The 24,345-nt window shown below is 44.2% G+C and overlaps 2 protein-coding genes across 11 annotated transcripts; one reads left to right on the top strand and one right to left on the bottom strand.

Annotated features, from left to right (window-relative positions):
• Window positions 1-441: 441 nt before the first annotated feature.
• Window positions 442-17,072, bottom strand: LOC311148055 (cytokine receptor-like factor 3). 10 transcript variants are annotated; one of them, XR_014614862.1, is made up of 11 exons: window positions 16,962-17,072; window positions 10,511-10,647; window positions 6,149-6,356; window positions 5,644-5,731; window positions 5,348-5,525; window positions 4,791-4,848; window positions 3,983-4,147; window positions 3,272-3,410; window positions 3,051-3,163; window positions 1,844-2,897; window positions 442-750 (listed from the first exon to the last, which is right to left on the bottom strand). XR_014614862.1 is itself a non-coding variant. In XM_084184947.1 (10 exons), exons 2-10 carry the CDS (start codon window positions 10,625-10,627, stop codon window positions 2,629-2,631), a joined length of 1,335 nt encoding a protein of 444 aa, XP_084041073.1. In that variant the 5' UTR covers window positions 10,628-10,647; window positions 16,962-17,064; the 3' UTR covers window positions 442-2,628. The 10 variants fall into 10 exon arrangements, 3 of the variants coding, with proteins under 3 accessions (XP_084041073.1, XP_084041075.1, XP_084041074.1); XR_014614863.1 differs by having other exon boundaries at window positions 442-687; window positions 781-2,897; window positions 16,962-17,064; XR_014614864.1 differs by having other exon boundaries at window positions 1,823-2,897; window positions 16,962-17,055.
• A 2,345-nt stretch (window positions 17,073-19,417) lies between these two features.
• LOC311148614 (mpv17-like protein) lies at window positions 19,418-21,798 on the top strand (the record flags this gene model as incomplete). The annotated part of the gene is made up of 4 exons (XM_084185595.1): window positions 19,418-19,739; window positions 20,046-20,116; window positions 20,994-21,023; window positions 21,565-21,798. 4 exons carry the CDS (start codon window positions 19,418-19,420, stop codon window positions 21,796-21,798), a joined length of 657 nt encoding a protein of 218 aa, XP_084041721.1.
• Window positions 21,799-24,345: the final 2,547 nt, after the last annotated feature.

Raw genomic sequence — 24,345 nt, 5'->3', positions numbered from 1 at the left:
AAAGATGCTTTGTACTATTAACGTCTCGTGGTTTTAATTGAATGGATACGGTTCTAACACTACTGGTCATGTTCCTGTAACTATCTCATGGATACGGTTCTAACACTACTGGTCATGTTCCTGTAACTATCTCATGGATACGGTTGTCGTCATGTTACTGTAACTATATGTCATATTACGATAGGGGATACACCTTTTAGCTAGTCCGAGGATAGTACTTTTCAGACTGGGCCAGTAGAAATGTGCCAAACAACCCCTTCAGGCCAGCCAAATGTTGTATTTTCAAACATTACACGGGCCGGCAAATTTTAGACCCGATTGTTACCCTGGCTAGTAGAAATGGTCTGCTAGCCTGGCTGGCCCAAAATTCTTAAAGTTCTATCCATCTCTTCACGTAGCTCCAATTGGATGGTTTCATATTTCAGACAAAATAACCCAAAATAGACTGACTAAGCAATTTATTGAATTTTTCTGGGGCATTCATTCTGTACTGAAGGAAGGTACAATGAGGTATACACAGATCTCAAAATAATAAGCCTTATAACAAGCAGGACTGGGGTCAATTCCATTTATGAAGTCAACTCACATTCCACTTTTCCTCAATTGGAAATTTCAGTTAACCTCCTGAATTTAATTGGAACTGAGCCCAACCCTGATTACAAGTCAGTCTATGTTCCAAATGGAACCCTATTCCCTACATGGTGCACTACTTTTGACCAGCCCCTATGGACTCTGGTCTAAAGTAGTGCACTATATAGGGAATAGGGTGCCATTTGGAACGAACACACAGTTACAGGAATCAGAGACAGATGTTTGCATGAAGAGGGTGGTGTTTGCATGAAGAGGGTGGTGGATGAGACGGACAGTTGTGTACCTTAACTGGTGGCCTGGTTCCATTTCCAATCCCACCACCTTACCCTTGCACCATGGCAGTCTTTCACTGATTTTGGACTTGAAGCAACACTTTCTGCAATACTGCCACAGTAACTATACAGCTACATACTATGTTCAGATATACCTTTTATCTACAAGCAGTGTCTTACAGCATGTATGAGCAGACATGTCCCTGTTAACATGTTAATGAGAAACTGTCACATCTTTAAAACATTTAACTTTTAACAGTCAGTCTGCTGAAGAGAGCTCTCTGTAGACCACCTCAACCATTCCATATCTGCAGACACACAGGATGCGTCCCAAATGTCACCCTATTCACTATAGTGCACTAGAGGAAACAGGAAATAGGGTGTCTTAGGACGGGCCCTCTATAATTCACATCTCACAAGTAGAACAAGTTCCCCCCAAAACAATTCACATGAAAGTACATCGCAATGTCTACAAGTGAAGTTACATTATTACATGGTTGTGAATACTGTTATGACGATTGTCTTAGCAAAAACAAATTAAAACGTTTTTAAAAAGCACATTTAAGAGCATGAAATGGAATCTGATTCAGAACACTTACAGATCTAGAACTTTGTACACACCGTGAGTTCTGCTCACACCGAGAGAGATGGTAGAAGAGGGTGACAAAGAAAAGAGGTTTAGATCTCTGGAGTAAGTTGTTTCACCGTGGTGGTGTTTGTCTTGTGGTAAACCAGACAAGCATGCTTTGCAGCTCATACGTTTGATGAAAGGAAAACGTCTCTCTCTGATCACTTCTAAGATCTCTGAACGAGACCACCCCCTTCTTGTTCTTCTCACATTTTAAAAGACAACATCACCATTTTGTGACTTTTGGAGAGAATGTGCATCTGAAATTGGCACAGAAAATGGCACCCTATTCCCTATATAGTGCACTACTTTAGACCAGGGCCCATAGGGCTCTATGTAGGAAATAGGGTGCCATTTGTCTCTTGAAAAGGAGGAATGATTGTTCAGTTCTGGTACACAAGTCTGTATCGTACGGCAGGATATCTTATCAGCCATTTCAAAAAAGGGCTTTGCATACATTATGTCGATCCAGGTGCCAAGAGGAGAAAGGTGTGCTACTGGAGTTTAGATGTTCTGATACCAGAGAAAGACGGCTCTCAGCCATTACAAGTCATACCTGGAGGAAGCGTAGGTAGCTGCAGAAGGCCAACTGAAACCTTTCCCAGGGTGTAAGGAACGGATGGGTCACACAGTGGGTAAAGGAGGGGTACATTACTGTAAACAACGCCAGTTGAATTCACATTTAGAAATGGAACTGACCCCAACACTGAAAAGTTGCTATAGGGGGTAGAGGCTAGGGTAAGTGTTTAAGGCAGTGGTATTCAAAGTCGGGGGTCGCGACCCCACTAAACAAAAAGTAAGTACAGATTATTGTATGAAACGATATACAAACGTTTGAGAAATAATTAGAAAAATACAATTTGAGTACATTTAGGTTTCTTTTCATTTTGATAAGAGATGAAAATGTAATGAATGAAGGGTTATTTGTTGATGTAAAAATCGAAATGTACCGATTTTAAGGTTATTATTTTTGGGGTGGGTTCAGGAGAAATGATTGCATAAAAATAGGGTCCCCGCTGAAAAGGTTTGAATACCACTGGTTTAAGGGGTCGGTCTATGGGTTGATTTGGGACAGGACAACAGCACGAGGTTGGCAGTCCAACTCCAGCAGACAGGGCTGCTATCCAATCAGCAACCTCAGAACACCAGCACCTTCCAACCAGGGTGGGCTAAGGAGCAGCCAAAGAACAGGCAGTCCACCCCCTGGTCCAGCAGCCAATCAAACACCACTTCCCGGTTCCCTGAGCCAATCGTAACCCTCAGCTTGAAGTTGCCTCCGTCGCTAAGGTTGTTATTGTTGCTAACAGGAAGTAGGTTGACCACTTCCATATCAAAGGTCACAGCAGAACCGAGGGTGACGGAAGGCAGCTGGTTGGTCATCTCTTTACCGTTGACAAACACCGCTCCTGGAGGAGAGGAGAGGAGTAGGAAGAGGGGAGGGATAGAAGGAGAGAGAGAAATCTCAGTCAAGTTTTCTAACTTTTAACGCTGCTGCTACTCTGCAATTGTATGCTTTACAAAAAAAATTGTAAAATCTGAAAAAGTGATTTTGAGTGTACCATTGGTGGAGATGCAGACAGCCTGGTCTCTCTGGAGAGACTCCGCCTCTCCCTCACACCCCACACACAACCCGATACTGTCCCGCTTGTCCACCTGGCCCGTCGCAGAGATCCTACACAAGCACACACACATTAATCATAGCATAACATTACACAAGAGATTGTGATTGAGAGAGAGAGGGAGAAAGAGAGCGAGAGAGAGAGAGTGTGTGAGTACTGACTTGAAGGTGAGCGTCTGTCCACAGAAGTACGTTGGAGCGTTGGAGTAGAGAACCCCAGCTTTAGAGGGGGAGGAGTCACTCCGCATGGCAATGTTTCTTCTACTGCTGAGGATGTAGCCCTCACTGCCTGGACACCACTCTGTCACACACACACACAACACCCAGAAGAAGACAGAAACCATGACAACAGTACATCTTCAGTCGAGGCCGACTGCATTCAACAGATCTGGCTCCAGCAGACACCTTCTCACGCCACTGAGACATAGGAGATGAGACAGGATGTTGAATGATGCCAGAGACGACGGTGCATTACCGCCACCAACAGCATGGGTGGTGAAATTACATTTAGAATTACAAGCTAGGTACTTGCTAGTGTGTACTAACTAGCTAGTGTATGCGTACTAGCTAGCTAGCCTAGCTAGTGTGTACTAGCTAGCTGCACAAGCAACAGTGGCTAACATTACGCCCTGGACCAGAGCTAGTGCCCTGACTGTTTATGTGGTAGGACACTGACGCCCTGGACCAGAGCTAGTGACTCACAATACACGAGACCAACAAACGTCTACAGGTTGCGCACGCACATACCATCTGAGATGCTAAAATAGCATCTGAGACGCATGCACTTTGAGGTTCGTAGACCACGCTGCATCAGCATGCATATCCTGCAGCTGAATGTTCTCACTGCATCTGCTCCATGTGGTGCGTGTTTACCATGGGGTGCCAGTGTGGTGTATCCTGTCTGTGGGACGCTCCAGGGGCTCCACTCGGTACGTCCCTCCCCTCGGGCACACACCCTGAACAGATGATCAGTGTGGGGGTCCAGGTGTAGGACCAGGAACTCCTGCTCCGGCCCGATGTAGGCATCCTCGTACTGACCTGAAGTGGAAGATACCCAGGTCAGGACCACAGAGATCAATTACTATTAATAAAGTACTATTCAATTAGAAAGTACTATTCCTATTATGAAGTACCATTAATATAATTACAATTTATAATATATTTCACATAATATGATATAATATTAATATTATTAAGCACTATTAATAAAGTACTAATATTTAATTATATGGTTAGGACAACATATTCACGGGTGCAAACTTGAGAAATTAAACAAATTCATGGGATCAGCACCATTACACTAAGACAGCGTCGCTGGTCCCTTTGTTACACTAAGACAGCGTCGCTGGTCCCTTTGTTACACTAAGACAGCGTCGCTGGTCCCTTTGTTACACTAAGACAGCGTCGCTGGTCCCTTTGTTACACTAAGACAGCGTCGCTGGTCCCTTTGTTACACTAAGACAGCGTCGCTGGTCCCTTTGTTACACTAAGACAGCGTCGCTGGTCCCTTTGTTACACTAAGACAGCGTCGCTGGTCCCTTTGTTTAGAAATGCACCCGCATTCATATTATTATTATCATATTGAATAAATATGAATGATACAGAATCACGTAGAAATTAATACGTTATGGGATATGAAATCATTTGACTCAACCTTCATATTTTCGACCTAGGTACTGACCAGACACTGAGCGACGATACTGCAGACGGTAGTCCTGCACCGCAAACTCATCATCCACCTAGAGAGAGAGAGAGTTAGGAAACACACCCCCACAGTACAGTGTGTTAATTAACATCAGTGTCATAACATCTGTAGGGTGTGTTAATTAACATCAGTGTCATAACATCTGTAGGGTGTGTTAGTTAACATCAGTGTCATAACATCTGTAGGGTGTGTTAGTTAATATCAGTGTTATAACATCTGTAGGGTGTGTTAGTTAATATCAGTGTAATAAAATCTGTAGGGTGTGTTAGTTAATATCAGTGTAATAAAATCTGTAGGGTGTGTTAGTTAATATCAGTGTAATAAAATCTGTAGGGTGTGTTAGTTAATATCAGTGTAATAAAATCTGTAGGGTGTGTTAGTTAATATCAGTGTAATAAAATCTGTAGGGTGTGTTAGTTAATATCAGTGTAATAAAATCTGTAGGGTGTGTTAGTTAATATCAGTGTAATAAAATCTGTAGGGTTTGTTAGTTAATATCAGTGTAATAAAATCTGTAGGGTGTGTCCCCTCACCTTACACCAGCGTACTAACACACTGCCTGGTCTCTCCTGGAGTTCCTCTATCTGGACTGGAGGGTGTGAAGAGACTGATCCGTGGCGTGACACTCTCTCTCTCACCGCGTACAGCAGAGAGTCATCCAGCTGGGCAGACACACACGGCACGTCTACCAACACTGGAACCTCCGGGAGGCTGGGACACACACACACACGCAGAGTTAACCTTTACATTGTATACTTAAAAGTTACAACATACATTACATACACAAAGAGAGTATGATAATTCCCTCCCTCCCCCTCTCTCTCTCCACCTGTCCAGCTGGATCTGAAGGGCCTTCTTGGTGAAACTCCCCAGCTTGTCCTCCTTCTCCCCCACACCACAACGGATAGCTACCTCACCTGAAGAGAGGAGAGGGGGAGAGGGAAAGAGAGAGATTAAAACCTTTAAATCAGTTGAATTACAGTAGATGAATCATGAAATAGGAGACCCCTGAGGTTTCATGGTACTGAGGAAGAGGACCGGAGCAATAGGGGAAACAGGATTCTGATGGTGTGTAATAAAAATAGTCATAATTTTGGGGGTGATTTTATTTGTCCTGTTACACAAGTGTGTAATGGTAATGTGTTTTATTGCATATCCCCAACTCCCCCTGAGACACTCTCAGAGAGTGGGATCACGGCCAAGTTTGCCATTGTACAGCGCCCTCTGGAGCAGTCAGGGTTAAGTGCCTTGCTCAAGGGCACAGCATTTTAGTGGTATTCGAACCAGCAACCTTTCGGTCCATGCGTCTGTCCATGTGTCTACCTATATCTTACCCTCGCGGAGCAGCTCGTCGGCAGTGCTGACTCCATGTTCTATGAGTTTCTGGCAGTCGTCCAGCGGTCGTACGCTGTCCTGCTCGATGACATCCACCTCGCTAAGGAGCACGCTCAGGCGCTCCGCCAGGAGGCGGGTCACAGCCGCCTGGAGCTCAGAGAAATGACGCTTCAACGCTTCCCTGGCCTGAGACGAGCTGCCTCGCACCTGGAGGAGGGAGAGGAGGAAGAGAGAGGGAGAGAGAGAGAGAGAGTGAAGAGAGAGAAGGAAGAGAGAGGGAGGGAGAGGAGGGGAGGAAGAGAGAGAGAGAGAGGGAAGAATGGACCAGTATTTTTTTTTTTATCTCTAGTTGATAGAAATGACGCTTCAACACTTCCCTGGCCTGAGACGAGCTGCCTCGCGCCTGGAGGGACAGGGAGGGGATTGATTGATTGGTTACATTTATATGCTAACTTTGTGCAAGAAATTTTGACATTTGGAAACAGTGCCAGTCCCCCGACGGAACAGGAAGCTGGTGGTTAGTCGTTTGCAGTGAAACTCAGTCTCCGTTTCAGTTCCTCTTAACAGACAAGCATGCTGAGTTGAACTCCTGTCAGTCTGGTAGTTTCATACTCTCTGTCCCAAATGGCTAGTAGCTTTATAGTGCACTACTTTTGACCAGGGCCCATAGAGCTCTGGTCAAAAGTAGTGCACTATATAGGGAGCTTTTTGGGACACACTCACTGACTGACAGTCCTCCTCTCACTCTCACTTAGACTATGAGAGCGAGAGAGCGAGACAGAGAGAAGGAAACCGAAGAGAGCAGAGGCGCTGCACTGATAAAACAAGAGAAAATAATAGTTGGATGAGGATGGGAAAAACCTACATAGAATACTATCAGAGATCAGTGTGTATGGACAGCAGGACACAGGAAATGCCTCACTGGAGCCATTGCATCACTTCCTGGTGTCTATCAGTTTTGTGGAGATAAGGGCAGTGTCCTAAATGACACCCTATTCTCTATATAGTGAACTCATTTTGACCAGGGCCCAATGGTAGTGCACTATGGAGGGAATAGGGTACCATTTGGGATGTTGCCAAAGATAATACATATTTTGGGACGGAGAAGGATGGGAAAGCTAATATTGTCATCTGGAATACAATGACATGTCCACTGGGAGTGGAGGACATACAGCCTGGGGAGAGAGAGATAAGAGGTGTGACAGAGAGAGAGAGAGAGAGAAACCAGAGAGAGAGACCAGAGAGAGAGAAACCAGAGAGAGAGAGACCAGAGAGACCAGAGAGAGAGAGAGTGAGACCAGAGAGAGAGAGAGTGACCAGAGAGAGAGAGAGAGAGACCAGAGAGAGAGAGAGAGAGACCAGAGAGAGAGAGAGAGACCATAGAGAGAGAGAGAGAGAGAGAGAGACCATAGAGAGAGAGAGAGAGACCATAGAGAGAGAGAGAGAGAGAGAGAGAGAGCAGAGAGCAGAGAGAGAGCCATCAAAAGGAACATGCCATCAAAAGGAACATAAAATTTGACATACCAATTAGGATCTGGCTAAAAATACTTGAATCCGTTATAGAATCCATTGCCCTTTATGGTTGTGAGGTCTGGGGTCCGCTCACCAACCAAGAATTCACTAAATGGGACAAACACCAAATCGAGACAGCATGCAGAATTCTGCCAAAAATATCCCCTGTGTACATCGTAAAAACACAAAATAATGCATGCAGAGCAGAATTAGGCAGATACCCGCTAATTATCAAAATCCAGAAAATAGACTTTAAATTCTATAACCACCTAAAATGAAGCGATTCCCAAAACTTCCATAACAAAGCCATCGCATACAGAGAGATGAACTTGGAGAAGAGTCCCCTAAGCAAGCTGGTCCTGGGGCTCTGTTCACAAACACAAACAGACCCCACAGAGCCCCAGGACAGCAACACAATTAGACCCAACCAAATCATGAGAAGAAAAAAAAAGATAATTACTTGACACATTGGAAAGAATTTACAAAAAAACTGAGAAAAAACTTCCTGCCAAATGTATGACCATATTAGAGACATATATTCCTCTGATTACACAGACCAACAAAGAACTCGAAAACAAATCAAATTTTGATAAACTCCCATATCTATTGGGTGAAATACCACACTGTGCAATCACAGCAGCAAGATGTGTGACCTGTTGCCACAAGAAAAGGGCAACCAGTGAAGAACAAACACCATTGTAAATACAACCTATATTTATTTATTCCTTTTTGTACTTTAACTATTTGCACATCATTATAACACTGTATATATACATAATATGACATTTGAAATGTCTTTATTCTTTTGAAACTTCTGAGTGTAATGTTTACTGTTAATATTTATTGTTTATTTCAGTTTTGTTTACTATCTACTTCACTTGCTTTGACAATGTTAACATACATTTCCCATGCCAATAAAGCCCCTTGAATTGAAATTGAACAGAGAGAGACCAGAGAAAGAGAAAGAGAGAGAAAGAGAAAGAGAAAGAGAGAGAGACCAGAGATAAACTACAGGATGTTTTGACTCCCTCTCTTCCAGAAGTGTCTAAGGCACACACACACACCGCTCATGGACGTCACACCATCCTAGGAATGTGTGTGTGTGTGTGTGTGACAGAGCAGCTTTTCCTGCCTGCCTCGTCTCATATTACAGTAATGATGACTCATCCCTGGGGAGGTTATGGGAAAAATGGCCCAAAACTGGACTCTACAGCTGGGAGAGGAAAGGAGAGCAAGGTGATAGAGGTGTGCCAGATAATGGGTGGGAACAGTGGGCGCCAGAGAGCAGAACAGAACCATACTGTAGATAAAGTGTCCGTTTCAATTCATTGATAACTTCGGCGTTAGCTTGCTTATATAGAGCGGGTACTACCTGTTTACTGAAACGGGTGCGAGAGGGTGAAGTTCATAGCGTGGCTCGAGCACTTTTACAAGGTGCTGAAACCACCTTTTCTTCACAACCACCGATATATCCGCAGCTATAAAACATACCCATCGCCCTTGTAATTTCTTAGGCCCAGTCAGAATCAGCTGTGAAGGGCTGCTTGAATGTAGGGGGGAGACAAAGCTGTGTTGTTTTTTTGCGTTTCCGTCTTGTTCCTGCGGTAGGAATATTGGGGTGATGTTGGCATAAAAGCGTCAACATGTTTGAGGTGTTGGCAGCTGCATAGGCTATTCTCGTTGTGCAGTGGTGACATACGGTTAAGGTTTCAATCCACAACTCTCTGTCCATCGCCATTGTAATCTACTGGGAAGCCAAAATTGAGATTTAAACGATGGAGAATCCTCCTGGTTTATCAACCCCACCACTCGTCATCGTACAGAACTAGTTCCCGGCGGCGCCTCACAAAAGGACAGTTTGAAATGAACCAATTAAGATTTACATTACATTTTTTAACTAGAGCGTAGGCTCTAGTTGTTTTAACGGAATAGCCTGAAATGTTTTTCAGCTCAGATTTCCTCAAGAGGCAGAGGCCTACAACCCAGCGTAGGCATAGTCTATAGGCCTAGTGCTTTTTGTCTATTTTTTGTTGTTGTATGTATTCGGGTTCACAGTGCAGATCCAACCGAGGTCCCGTACTGACCGGTTCGGCACCAATACGTGTACCGTTACACCCCTATTCAGTACATGGAAATTTAACGTTGTTATTTTTAATGTGCACTACGTCATCACACAGCCTTTTATCTGCAACACGTCAGTTTGATGGAAAAATCTCTGGTGGGAAAATGTGCATATTGTTTTTTTGCAGATTTTAGAACATTCGCATTAAAATCTATCGCCAATTGGATGGAAACCTAGTTACAGACACAGATGAAGTCCTTTCCTGAACTACATAGCATGTTTTCAATAGAATGTGCTTTTTAGTTCAGGAGTTGGACTACATTGCATTCACATCACCTCCGGTTTGGCCAATAAGTTGTGTTTCTCTCTCTCTTCACCTACCTCTCTTTCTCTGCTTTACTTTTAGAGGAGCAGGAAATAACAGCATTGTTTACAATTAGCCTGAGAGAGAGGGAGGAGGGTGGAGAGAGAGGGAGGGAGAAGGGGGGGCGAGAGAGGGAGGAGGGGGAGAGAGAGAGAGGGAGGAGGGGGAGAGAGAGAGAGGTAGGAGGGGGGGAGAGAGAGAGAGGGAGGAGGGGGGAGAGGGGGAGAGAGCGAGGGAGGAGGGGGGTGGAGGGGGGAGAGAGAGGGAAGAGGGGGGAAGAGAGAGGGAGGAGGGGGGAGAGAGAGGGAGGAGGGGGGGAGAGAGAGGGAGGAGGGGGGGAGGAGGGGGGAGTAGGGGGAGAGAGAGAGGGAGGAGGGGTGTGTGTGTGTGAGTTGGACCACTGTTGTAGGTGTGTGTTATTACCTGTTTGCGTGCCTGGCTGAGTCCATGTAGGCGTTGTTGTAGTTCGCTCCTGTAATTCTGAGCTGCTTCTATACTCTCCTTAGCCTCCTGCAGCAATGCCTCAGCCTCTATAGACATCCTACTGTACCGCCTGGCTCCTACACACACACACACACACACACACACACATTATCAGCAGAGGTTTGTAACTTCATGTCCCTGTTGTCTGATATGCTTTCACTCTGAAAGTGTTCAGACTGGAATGTGTGTGTATTCCCCTGAAGTCATTATGATGCTGTGCACCTCCACTACCACAGTAGTAGAACAAGGAGGGGCAGACAGACAGACTAAGACAGTACCTTGTACACCAGGCAGACAGACAGACACTAAGACAGTACCTTGTACACCAGGCAGACAGACACTAAGACAGTACCTTGTACATAAGGTAGACAGACAGACACTAAGACAGTACCTTGTACACCAGGCAGACAGACAGACACTAAGACAGTACCTTGTACACCAGGCAGACAGACACCAAGACAGTACCTTGTACACCAGGTAGACGACAGTGAGAAGAGACAGTACCATGTACACCAGGCAGACAGACATACACTAAGACAGTACCTTGTACACCAGGCAGACAGACAGACACTAAGACAGTACCTTGTACACCAGGCAGACAGACAGACACTAAGACAGTACCTTGTACACCAGGCAGACAGACACCAAGACAGTACCTTGTACACCAGGTAGACGACAGTGAGAAGAGACAGTACCTTGAACACCAGGTAGACGACAGTGAGAAGAGACAGTACCATGTACACCAGGCAGACAAACAGACACTAAGACAGTACCTTGTACACCAGGTAGACAGACAGACACTAAGACAGTACCTTGTACACCAGGTAGACGACAGTGAGAAGAGACAGTACCTTGTACACCAGGTAGACGACAGTGAGAAGAGACAGTACCATGTACACCAGGCAGACAGACAGACACTAAGACAGTACCTTGTACACCAGGTAGACAGACAGACACTAAGACAGTACCTTGTACACCAGGTAGACGACAGTGAGAAGAGACAGTACCTTGTACACCAGGTAGACGACAGTGAGAAGAGACAGTACCTTGTACACCAGGCAGACAGACAGACACTAAGACAGTACCTTGTACACCAGGTAGACAGACAGACACCAAGACAGTACCTTGTACACCAGGCAGACAGACAGACACTAAGACAGTACCTTGTACACCAGGTAGACAGACAGACACTAAGACAGTACCTTGTACACCAGGTAGACGACAGTGAGAAGAGACAGTACCTTGTACACCAGGTAGACTACAGTGAGAAGAGACAGTACCTTGTACACCAGGCAGACAGACAGACACTAAGACAGTACCTTGTACACCAGGTAGACAGACAGACACTAAGACAGTACCTTGTACACCAGGTAGACGACAGTGAGAAGAGACAGTACCTTGTACACCAGGTAGACGACAGTGAGAAGAGACAGTACCATGTACACCAGGCAGACAGACAGACACTAAGACAGTACCTTGTACACCAGGTAGACGACAGTGAGAAGAGACAGTACCTTGTACACCAGGTAGACTACAGTGAGAAGAGACAGTACCTTGTACACCAGGCAGACAGACAGACACTAAGACAGTACCTTGTACACCAGGTAGACAGACAGACACTAAGACAGTACCTTGTACACCAGGTAGACGACAGTGAGAAGAGACAGTACCTTGTACACCAGGTAGACGACAGTGAGAAGAGACAGTACCATGTACACCAGGCAGACAGACAGACACTAAGACAGTACCTTGTACACCAGGTAGACAGACAGACACTAAGACAGTACCTTGTACACCAGGTAGACGACAGTGAGAAGAGACAGTACCTTGTACACCAGGTAGACGACAGTGAGAAGAGACAGTACCTTGTACACCAGGCAGACAGACAGACACCAAGACAGTACCTTGTACACCAGGCAGACAGACAGACACTAAGACAGTACCTTGTACACCAGGTAGACAGACAGACACTAAGACAGTACCTTGTACACCAGGTAGACGACAGTGAGAAGAGACAGTACCTTGTACACCAGGTAGACTACAGTGAGAAGAGACAGTACCTTGTACACCAGGCAGACAGACAGACACTAAGACAGTACCTTGTACACCAGGTAGACAGACAGACACTAAGACAGTACCTTGTACACCAGGTAGACGACAGTGAGAAGAGACAGTACCTTGTACACCAGGTAGACGACAGTGAGAAGAGACAGTACCATGTACACCAGGCAGACAGACAGACACTAAGACAGTACCTTGTACACCAGGTAGACAGACAGACACTAAGACAGTACCTTGTACACCAGGTAGACGACAGTGAGAAGAGACAGTACCTTGTACACCAGGTAGACGACAGTGAGAAGAGACAGTACCTTGTACACCAGGCAGACAGACAGACACTAAGACAGTACCTTGTACACCAGGTAGACGACAGTGAGAAGCGACAGTACCTTGTACACCAGGCAGACAGAGACACTAAGACAGTACCTTGTACACCAGGCAGACAGAGACACTAAGACAGTACATTGTACATCAGGTAGACAGCAGTGGGAAGAGGGTAGGGGAGACAAGAGGAGAGTAGAGGATGTTTGACGATGATGTGCAAAACAGATCAAACCACAACCAGAGACCAGACACTATCAGCAACCAGCCAATCAGAGACCAGACACTAGCAGCAACCAACCAACCAACCAACCAGAGACCAGACACTAGCAGCAACCAGCCAATCAGAGACCAGACACTAGCAGCAACCAGCCAACCAGAGACCAGACACTAGCAGCAACCAGCCAGCCATTGACCAGACACTAGCAGCAACCAGCCAACCAGAGACCAGACACTAGCAGCAACCAGCCAACCAGAGACCAGACACTAGCAGTAACCAGCTACAAGCAGACAGTCCCTATTCACGTTGAAGATGACTGTTGCCCACATAGCAGATACAAACAGAAATCCATGGGTATGACACAAAGACTGCTGCTGATGCTGTGGGTTATGGTTACAGTACAGCCTTTTCTAGACCAGAACATGCTAAGGTAGTTTGGATGAAGGTACAGGATAGAGTAAGCCTGTTCTAGACCAGAACATGTTAAGGTTCAGGATAGAGTAAGCTTACTTCAGTCTTCACTAAAGCCACCATCTCAAGTGAGGTGTTTTCACCCATAGACTCATATAAAGAACATTTCACCAGAGGCATAAAGAGGAGATGTGCAGGTTTTCACTAGAAGCCAATAAGCCATCCCAGTGTACACGATGTATCCTATCCTGCCCCCAAACACACACCTTAGTAAGGTCATCTGAGAGGTTCATTGATTGTGTGATCTATCAATAATGTTCAAAGGGTCACAGTACTGCTGTCAAACACACACACACACACACACACACTATGAGGATCAGAGTTAGTGTTGCAGGACAACAGCAGTGGAACCAGATGACCCACTGGGCTGAACCCTCCTGTTTCCCTCCAGGCGGATAAAACAAAACAACACATGGTCCGTCCCTTAAAGAACTCCCCCTCGTAAAACGTGGTGCACTATTTAGGGAACATGGTGCCATTTAGGATGCACACAGTGGTTCCATCTCGCCCTGGGGACATCTTTGTTTCAATATAGAGATCCAACAGATCAGCCTACAGACACAGTCAATCTAACAGAACCACAGACACATTCAATCTAACAGAACCACACAGACACAGTCAATCTAACAGAACCACACAGACACAGTCAATCTAACAGAACCACACAGACACAGTTACACTAGAACATATTCAGATGTGCTTCTTTGACTATAAATAGTCACTGATCTGTTAGAAAATACCTAGTGTATGTTTCTCAGAAAGCCTATGAAAAGGGTGTGGTTTGAAGTTGGTAGCTGTTCTCTCAGTTTCTATAATCAATAAACAATGGAGAAAATGCATCCCATAACATTATAACATGGAAATAGCTGTTCTATCATTCAGCCTACAGTAGCAGCCAATGTGTGGTGTTCAATGTAGGCCTACATTCCATGAGACTTTTGGAAAAAAACATGTAGGGCTTGGCATTAACCTGTTTATCCACTTGTCCTTCAGACAAGGAGGTGACTGAAAATGCATTATTATTCCCATACCATTATTACATCAGACAAATTATGCTACCCTCTGCCTATTGGCTACTTAGCTTATTCATGCCCGTCTCAAAATACAACACTGCCCCTTTAAGACAAAAGAAAAGCTATTTACCTGACTGGCTTTTCAAAGATGTCTAGAAATGTACACGTTTTGTGCTGTTGTAGGAAGCAATCACTCCCCTATTGCTGACTACAAATGATCTATAACTGGGCTAATAACTCACTAACTAGCAAAGGATACGAACAAAATGTGCACACGTGGCTACATGCAGCTCTTGCTCTGATCTAAAAAAAAAGAGCATCTCCTCACGACCGCTCATGCTGTAAACACATTCCAGTTCAAAGTAAATGGTACAGATCCATACATGGCAATGATCTATTTGCATATAGGCCTACTACAGCTCTGATTGGTTAGGCAGCACCGGAGACCGGTCTGTGTAGAGCAGGGCTGCCCAACCCTCTTCCTGGAGATCTACCATCCTGTGGGTTTTCAGTCCAACCCTAATTTAACATACCTGATTCTACTTATTAGCTGCTCAACAAGACCTTAACTAGCTGAATCAGATACGCTAAATTAGGGTTGGACTGAAAACCTACAGGACAGTAGATCTCCAGGAAGAGGGTTGGGCAGCCAAGGTGTAGTGTATAGGCTGAGTCTTGTGCAATACAATCCTCCTCCCATGTGTTCTGCCTACAACAAAATCTCTTGCATAGTTCGTTTTGTTTCGGTATGTTGCATTGAAAGGGGCTAATATTGCGTTGATTCCATCACAGTTGCCACAGTAAAGGGAAACATTGATAGTGTTAACTAACAGGGAAAACTCTAGAAAGTTGAGTGAAGTTCAACCTTGTGCTCCTCTCCCTGGGATGATAGTTCTTCTGAGCTCTGACAGCCGTCTGGGGGCTACTGCACGCAGTTTAGAGGGAACATTTTGTAGGTGTGAGTTAGCAGCAAGTTAGGACTAGAAAGATGGAGAACTTTGTGTATGTGTTAGCAGTGTATGCTACAGTGTTGTCTCTCTGTGATGCTGCTGCTGGTGACCTAGATTCAGAGGGCAGCGGGCCTCCAGCCAGAAGAGAGAGTCTCTCTCTCTCTCTCGTTTACATGTGTGACAGAGAAAGAGTACACCAACAATGCATAAGTTAGTGTCTCAGTGTGTTGGTCACTGTTCTCTCTGTGTTAGGCCAATGTTGTGGGCGTGAATGTGTATGCCCCACTTCTAAGACTAGACCCCCTCTCCCTCCACACACACACTGGGGATTTAAAGGCAGTAATCTTGGAGCAATATAACAGATTCACCCCAGCGTGGGAGGAACATTCAGGTCACATGGATAATCACACACACGATGATCGCAGAAAGCCTCAGACTATTGTTGAGAAGATGCTGTCAGTGAAACATGAATAAACCCTCTTCTCTCTGTTAAACGATATACCCTCACTCCACCTGAAACAAAGTCTGCTATGGTCCTGATCAAAAGTAGCGCACTATGTCGGGAATATGATGCCATTTGGGATACCGACTTTGTGTATGCACAGAAATCCATACAGTGGGTTTTGCTTTCTGAACCTGACCTATAGATAAGTATTGATCTATTGCTAGGAAATAGTCCTAGTAGCATGTCTAAACTTAAATTCCATGAGTGTTACTTATAGTTAGGTCAAGAAAGAAAAGTATCAATGTTATTCCATAATCACTATCCAGTACTATCATTAGTAACCTACAAAATATAATCACTTTGGACAACTGACATTCTGATAGTTATTTCTAGACCTTTAATTTAATTTCACCATATCCTGCACTAGGCTACTACAATCATTAGCCTAGTATCCTACATCAAACGTGTCATTCTACACAACTGTTTGTCATTGTGTGACTAACCTGAACGTTATGATAGATGCACACAGACGAGAGGAGCTTCGACCGCAACTATTGTTATCACAAAGCGAGCGGATGACATTGAGAACACAACTTTGCGCAACATAAGAACATGCCCATACTCGCTCAAAATCAACTTCCGTAATTCTAAACAACCCAGTTTCACTACAAGTCACTACCCAACATGCATTTATCGATACATATGCACTCCACACCATTCAGGTTATTGTTGATGATGAATGAACGTAAACCATCGAGGGGTTGGCTTTCACCAACACTCGTGAAACAATACATTTCCAGAAAATGTCAAAGAAAACACCAAAGCCAGTTCATAGTAAACCAAAAGTAATATTCAAGACATTGGTAAACGCTTCATATAGCCTATTAAATAATGCGATATCGTAGCCTACCTGATTTGGACTTAGTTTCTGGTCATTCTAAAGTTCGATACCGTTTCGCTATCGACCGATGCGCAGACGTTTTTTGCACCAGTCCAAAAATGACAATTGACTGGGCTTTCTGCTGATCGGCAGCTCAACTAGCCAATAGAAGAAGGATATCACCCAGTCTTCCTCTCTCTGTGCCCGCCCTCTGAGTTGCAAATGTGATACAGTAGCCTAACTGTTATAGTTAAAGCCTCTGATGAAACTCTGACGATGTACTGGCATCTTTCTTATGAACATCCCAATGCAAGTCTCAACCAATTAAATGTACTTTCTAACTGTGTGATTTTATTGTTTGGACATTTTTATCTTCACCATAATATGCATGTGATTGAGAATAAATGTACTGCAGTAGTCCTAAGTGACTGAGTCATGATTTAGCTATCACCATGAGGCTTTATCAATCAGTGGCTTAAAACACAGTGCTATTATTATGGGGTCATATTACCATACAGTTCAGTCTGCATTTGATTTATTAGTACTCAAGCACACCGCAAAATTAGCTTTAAAAAACGAATAAAACAACACCTCACAACACAACGCCTCTCCCCTATCTGACCAAGTTGTAATGTCCATGTTAATGTTTTAAAATGTATGTCAATCGTAAAGTATTTTTGTCTGTAATGTATTTTTCGTTATGTGTCGGACCCCAGGAAGACTAGCTGTCGCCATTGGAGTCTAAATCTAAAACAATGATCCGTGGTCCTCTGTAGCTCAATTGGTAGAGCATGGTGCTTGTAACGCCAGGGTAGTGGGTTCGATCCCCGGGACCACCCATACGTAAAAATGTATGCGCACATGACTCTAAGTCGCTTTGGATAAAAGCGTCTGCTAAATGGCGTATTATTATATTTATCCTATATAGCCACATGAAGAGCCATGTCTCTGTCTGTATAGCGGTTCAAGAACACCTCCTAGTGGTGATAGACAGCCATGTCTCTGTCTGTATATAGGTTCAATAACACCTCCTAGCGGTGATAGGAAGGCAAAGGTACAGAACATTCATTCTATCATTATCTGGATACTGTATTTATTTGAGCTCTAAGGTTTTATAAATGAAATTGCTGTCAGAACTTGTCATCATTGGCTAAAGCATTTCAGACAGAAAACCTCTTACAAAACAACAAATTGGTATGCTTATCCAATCAAAATAATAAAAGGTGGATTTGATTTTGATTGCTCTGTGTGAGTTTTTCTGTGTGTGCGCGCGATATATATATATATATAGAGAGAGAGAGAGCGAGAACGAGAGATTTGAAATGTCTCTGTTCCTTTGGAACTTTTGTGAGTGTAAAGATTACTGTTCATTTTTCATTTTGTATTGTTTATTTCACTTTTATTTATTATCTATTTCACTAGCTTTGGCAATGTAAACATATGTTTCCCATGCCAATAAGCCATTTTAATTTAATTGAATTGAGAGAGAGCGAGAGAGAGAGAGAGAGAGAGAACAAGCTGTGCGTGAACGTAGCCGCCGGCCACCATACATGCGCGTAAAAGTGAAGCGCGGCGTCCAGTGCACGCAGCTTCACAGATTTACAACACATCAGATGGGTTTATAATGAGCATGCCCACTATTCTAAAAACTAACAGGGGTCATTGATATTTGTGGAGTAGTTGAAGCGCGCTTTAAATCTGAGCGCCTCGCGGGACAGTCCTCCAGATTAGCGGTTGACGCACAGGATGGATTTGGTAGGTAGCAACCTGATACTGTACGGTACTGGTCGGTATACAGGGACCGGTTGATCTAGAATGGACGAATGAAATGCTTTAAATGTAACATATCGATGGATTTCTCAACTTTTCCATTATCAAATTCGTCCGTTGTTATAAAGATAGAATGTGTGAATGCATAATGGTTAAGTAGGCTAGATGAGCTATGACAGGAGAGCTAAATACGGACCATTCCTGTTTGGATTTCAAAATGAAGCGACCCAAAGGAATTGTGGCAGATTTGGTGCGTTACAACACTGTCTCGTGGGACGTTTGTTATGGAGCCGCATTACTTTCTCACTCAAACAAGATCTAAGAATGCGTAACAGTACTTCAATGGTTGGAAGTAAAATCTAAACCTTTTGGCTAACATGAATGTATTGTCCGGTTCTGCTAACTCACTAACATCAGCTAACAATCGCAGGTATACAAGCGTAGACTAAATTTAGCTGGCATGCCAAGTGTGTGAATTGGAGGAACTGTAAAACACCTATCCCGCCATTGTGCCCTTGGGTAAGGCACTTAACCTATAACCTGCTCCAGGGGCGCTGTACTGCCACTGACCGACCGGTGCCTCCCTCAACGTGTGTTTCTTCACCTAGAAGGATTTGGAGAGGCAGAAGACAACTTTCCTTTAAAGTTTCACCCAACAATGGACTACAAAATTATATGATATTCTGTTCTGTTTTCGTAGAACACCGCAGTTCAAAATGAACGTGTTCAAAATGAGGAAAGCCGTTGTAAAAGAAGCGGTTAAACGTTTTCCATGGCTAGCCAACGTTACTCTGTATGGCTGCCTGTTTGCCGGCGGCGACTTCGTCCATCAGATGATCGCACAGAGAGAAGAGATGGACTGGAAACACACCAGAAATGTTGCCATAGTGGCCATTAGCTTCCATGGAAACTTTAATTATTTCTGGTTGCGGGCTTTGGAAAGCCGTTTCCCCGGAAAATCTCCCGGAATGCTCTTCCGCAAACTGCTCCTGGACCAAAGTTTTGCGTCGCCCTTGGCAACTAGTGTCTTCTACACAGGTAACGTGCATTTTACTGTGGAACGTTTAATATAAGTCAATCTATTATAGCCTATAACAATTTTCGAATTTTCTAAAGTGGCCTACATAGAATTACCGTATATAGAAACAGACCAATGCGTCATGTCCATTGGGTGATAGGCCTAGGTTAGGCTACTCTCCTATAGCCTAACCTTGGATGTGTGTATTTGTAAATGCTGAATGTGATGAACAGACTGCAGTGATCTAACGTGTACTCGTTCAAAAGGTCATGTGCAAATGTGTGACCTAAAGTGTGACCTAAAGTCTTTCCTTCTTCCTTCTCCAGGAGTGAGTTTCTTGGAGAATAAAGACGATATCTTCGAGGACTGGAGAGAAAAGTTCCTCAACACCTACAAGGTAAGATGAAATCAGAAGGAACTGGAACCGACCGACAGGCTGGCCGGCCCACCCATACAGACAGAGAAGAAAGAAAGTCACCTTCCGCCTGCCTGGTCTGAGCTCACCCCCGATTAACCCAGATTATGGCACCGCTTTCGCGCAGCAATGGGCAGGCGGCCAGGGATACGGCAATGCATGACAATTACTGCCAGTGGAAAACAAGCAACGAGCCCAACTCTTCCAGGCCCAACAACCGCTGTAAAATAATACTGAGATGCGGGTAGAACATATTCCCCCTGTTGAAATAAAATAGAAGAGTACAGGGCAGTAGGAGTGGAGAGACATAGAGAGGGATGCTGCTGGAAGAAGTCTCTGATTGTGATATGAGTGGCAAATCAAGTCAAACTTTATTTAAAGTGCTTTATTATCACAGTCTCACGATACACTTTATAAAGAGAATACAAACAGAGAGATAAACTCAGCAGGCATAGATACATACATACAGACAGACAGACAGACAGACAGACAGACAGACAGGCAGGCAGACAGGCAGGCAGGCAGACAGGCAGATAGATAGATAGATAGAAATGACAGGCAGGCAGACAAAAAGACAGACAGAAAGACAGGCAGACAGACAGGCAGGCAGACAGACAGATAGATAGATAGATAAAAATGACAGGCAGGCAGACAAAAAGACAGACAGATAGAAAGACAGGCAGACAGACAGACAGACAAGCAGGCAGGCAGACAGACAGACAGACAGGCAGGCAGGCAGGCAGACCAGACCTGCTAGTCAGTTAATGATGTGAAGGATCTGTGTTAAAACGGAGCTCTTGGAATGCTGTATTTGACTTGGTTTGATAATTAACATGTATCTTGTCTCTTTGAATTTCAGACTGGACTCATGTACTGGCCTTTCATGCAGGTGAATGATAAGGATGCCATTGATAGACAGTGTGTTACTGTACTGTAAATATCCCAATGTATTGATAATAAACTACATTGGTGAAGGCATAACATCCTGCTCTGAAATGTCCCTACCAACTAATACACATGCACCGGAATTTACTATAAACATCAGGTTGATCCTGTGCTGTGTCAATACAGTAGTGTATCACACACACACACACACACACACACACACACACACACACACACACACACACACAATCCTTCTCTGTTCTATTTCTGTATCATGGTTTATTTACTGTTAGAGATAACCATCTTCTTCTGCGGGAGTGATGATCTGATGTCATAACTGTTATCACACACACCTGTCAGTCAGTGGTACATGTGCAGTGTGCTGTAATACAACACTAGTGTTATTTTCTGATGTACTTCAAACTGACACCTGTTTTTATCTACCCCTTTCCACCTTCCTCTCTCCCTCCCCCTTCTACCCTCTTCACCCCCCTCCTCCTCCCCCTCCCTCCCCCTCACGCTCCCTCCCTCCCCCTCCTCCCCAGTTCCTAAACTTCATCCTGATACCTCTATACCTGAGGACAGCCTTCATGGGCTGTTGTGCGTTCCTGTGGGCCACCTTCCTGTGTTTCTCCCGGCAGAGCGGGGACGGTACGGCCAGCGTGGCCCTAGCCTTCTTCCTGTATCCCAAACAGAGGCTGCAGGCCGCCCGGGAGGCCCACCTCGCACGCAAGAAACAGAAAGAAGAGGAAGAACTGCAGCAGAGCACTGAGAACTAACTGAATTGGTTCAGTGAGATTCAATTCAATTCAAGAAACAGAAAACATCAAGCACTGAGAACTGAACTGGTTTAATGAGATTCAATTCGGGAAACAGAAGAATCAAGCACTGAGAACTGAACTGACTTAATGAGATTCAATTCAATTGAGGGAACAGGAAAACAGAGGAGGACCCGAGCACTGAGAACTGAACTGTTAAAACTGAACTGCTAAAATGTTATTTCAATTCAAGGGCATCAAGACAAGGCATGAGGGCATGGTTGGAGGGTGACAACACACTGTCATCATGTGAGGACAGGCCAGGCTCTCACACCTTAGAAAAAACTCAAAACAGATAGTTTGATTGAATATAACTTTATTGATATCCTCAGGGGAAAGGAAGAGTGAATATAACTTTATTGATATGCTCAGGGACAAGGAGGAGTGAATATAACTTTATTGAATATAACTTTATTGATATCCTCAGGGGCAAGGCGGAGTGAATATAACTTAATAGAATATAACTTTATTTATATCCTCAGGGGCAAGGAGGAGTGAATATAACTTTATTGAATATAACTTTATTGATATCCTCAGGGGCAAGGAGGAGTGAAAATAACTTTATTGAATATAACTTGATTGATATCCTTAGGGGCAAGGAGGAGTGAATATAACTTTATTGAATATAACTTTATTGATATCATCAGGGGCAGGGAGGAGGCATCATTGGAGCACAGTTACATAATTTAGGTCTACTGTACATATACAAATACATCCACCTAATACTATGCCAGCAACACGTACAGTGTTCAATTCAACACAACTTTATCAATCCCGTCAAGGGCAACCCAGAAAGCATAGTCGGACTCGGAGCACATTACTTACAGACATTCAGACTGTACAGGTGTAGAAGTGCAATACATTACGTGAAACAGAACAAGTTACGTTTTTATTTAACCTTTATTTATCTAGCTTTGTCTCATTGAGATCAAAATCTATTTTGCAAGAGACCAGGGGCTGTATGTATCAAGCGCTTCAGAGGAGTGCTGATCTAGGATCAGTCCCCCCACCCACGTCCATGTAATCTTATTCATAGTGGTCTAAAAGGAAAAACTGATCCAGCACTTTTACTCTGAGACGCTTGATACATACATGTACGACCCCTGAAGTTGTTTGTAAGAAACATGTTGGGTGGATGAGAGAGGTATTAGTTGTTGTGATTACAGGGATGTTCCACAGGGAGAGGTGGTGTTAGTTGTTGTGATTACAGGGATGTTCCTCAGGGAGTGGTGGTGTTAGATGTTGTGATTACAGGGATGTTCCTCAGGGAGAGGTGGTGTTAGACGTTGTGATTATAGGGATGTTCCTCAGGGAGAGGTGGTGTTAGACGTTGTGATTATAGGGATGTTCCTCAGGGAGAGGTGGTGTTAGACGTTGTGATTATAGGGATGTTCCTCAGGGAGAGGTGGTGTTAGACGTTGTGATTACAGGGATGTTCCTCAGGGAGAGGTGGTGTTAGACGTTGTGATTATAGGGATGTTCCTCAGGGAGAGGTGGTGTTAGATGTTGTGATTACAGGGATGTTCCTCAGGGAGAGGGGGTGTTCGATGTGATTACAGGGATGTTCCTCAGGGAGAGGAGGTGTTCGATGTGATTACAGGGATGTTCCTCAGGGAGAGGTGGTGTTAGATGTTGTGATTTGCAGGGATGTTCCTCAGGGAGAGGGGGTGTTCGATGTGATTACAGGGATGTTCCTCAGGGAGAGGAGGTGTTCGATGTGATTACAGGGATGTTCCTCAGGGAGAGGTGGTGTTAGATGTTGTGATTTGCAGGGAGGTTCCTCAGGGTGTGTTCATGTATATATGCAAAATGTGTTTGTTCTATGCTCTCAATTTCTATGTCCCATCGGTTGTGCCTTCTGTTGGTAACAAGATCCCTTCATGTTCTGGTCTAGATCTAGTTAGTTAGTTAGTTCTTACTCAGAGAATCTCTGTGTGTTTTGTGTGTGTGTGTGTATATATATATATTTATGCTCAAGTGTTGTATAACTAATCTTCCAGATTGACCCATCTAAGGATAAAGTGCTATCCTGTCCTGTTACTTGAATTGTCTATTTATTTATTTTAACCTACTAGGTTGCCATCGACCCTGTGACCTTATAACGTACATATATCCATTAGGGTTGCAAAATACCAATAATTCCCAGGTGTCCCAGAAATCCCCATTGGAGGATTCCCGGATTTCCTCCTTATTCCTTGCCAATTCCAGATTTTTGTTTTTCCAACCCTGGGAATCTGGGAAAGTTTCAGGAATGTTGCATCCCTACATACCATCAAGGTACTGAAGATCTGCAACATTCTTTACTGAAGTCAAACCTTACTGTAGAATACGGTTGCACAATTCCGGCAACTTTCCCAACATTCCCAAGTTTTCCAGAAATCCCGGTTGAAATATTCCTGGAATCTGGAGGGTATAAACTAGAAATCCAGGGATACTCTTACCCGTATTTCTGGAAAAAGTGAATTTTGTTCAACCCTACTGTAGAATCTACTTAGAGGTGTTAATATT

Source organism: Coregonus lavaretus (assembly GCF_964263955.1).
Source record: "Coregonus lavaretus genome assembly, chromosome: 2".
NCBI lineage: Eukaryota > Metazoa > Chordata > Actinopteri > Salmoniformes > Salmonidae > Coregonus > Coregonus lavaretus.
Note: the sequence above shows the minus strand (reverse complement) of the source record. Positions and strands in the feature narration are given on the sequence as shown.

What these genes read in the sequence shown, in the direction of transcription:
- LOC311148055 (XM_084184947.1), bottom strand. Translation starts at nt 10,627, where the DNA reads ATGTCTATAGAGGCTGAGGCATTGCTGCAGGAGGCTAAGGAGAGTATA. An exon ending in GTATCGTCGCTCAGTGTCTG is followed by an intron (nt 4,148 to 4,790) that starts GTCAGTACCTAG and finishes CTTCCACTTCAG; the next exon opens with GTCAGTACGAGGATGCCTAC. An exon ending in GGACAGACGCTCACCTTCAA is followed by an intron (nt 3,164 to 3,271) that starts GTCAGTACTCAC and finishes GTGCTTGTGTAG; the next exon opens with GATCTCTGCGACGGGCCAGG.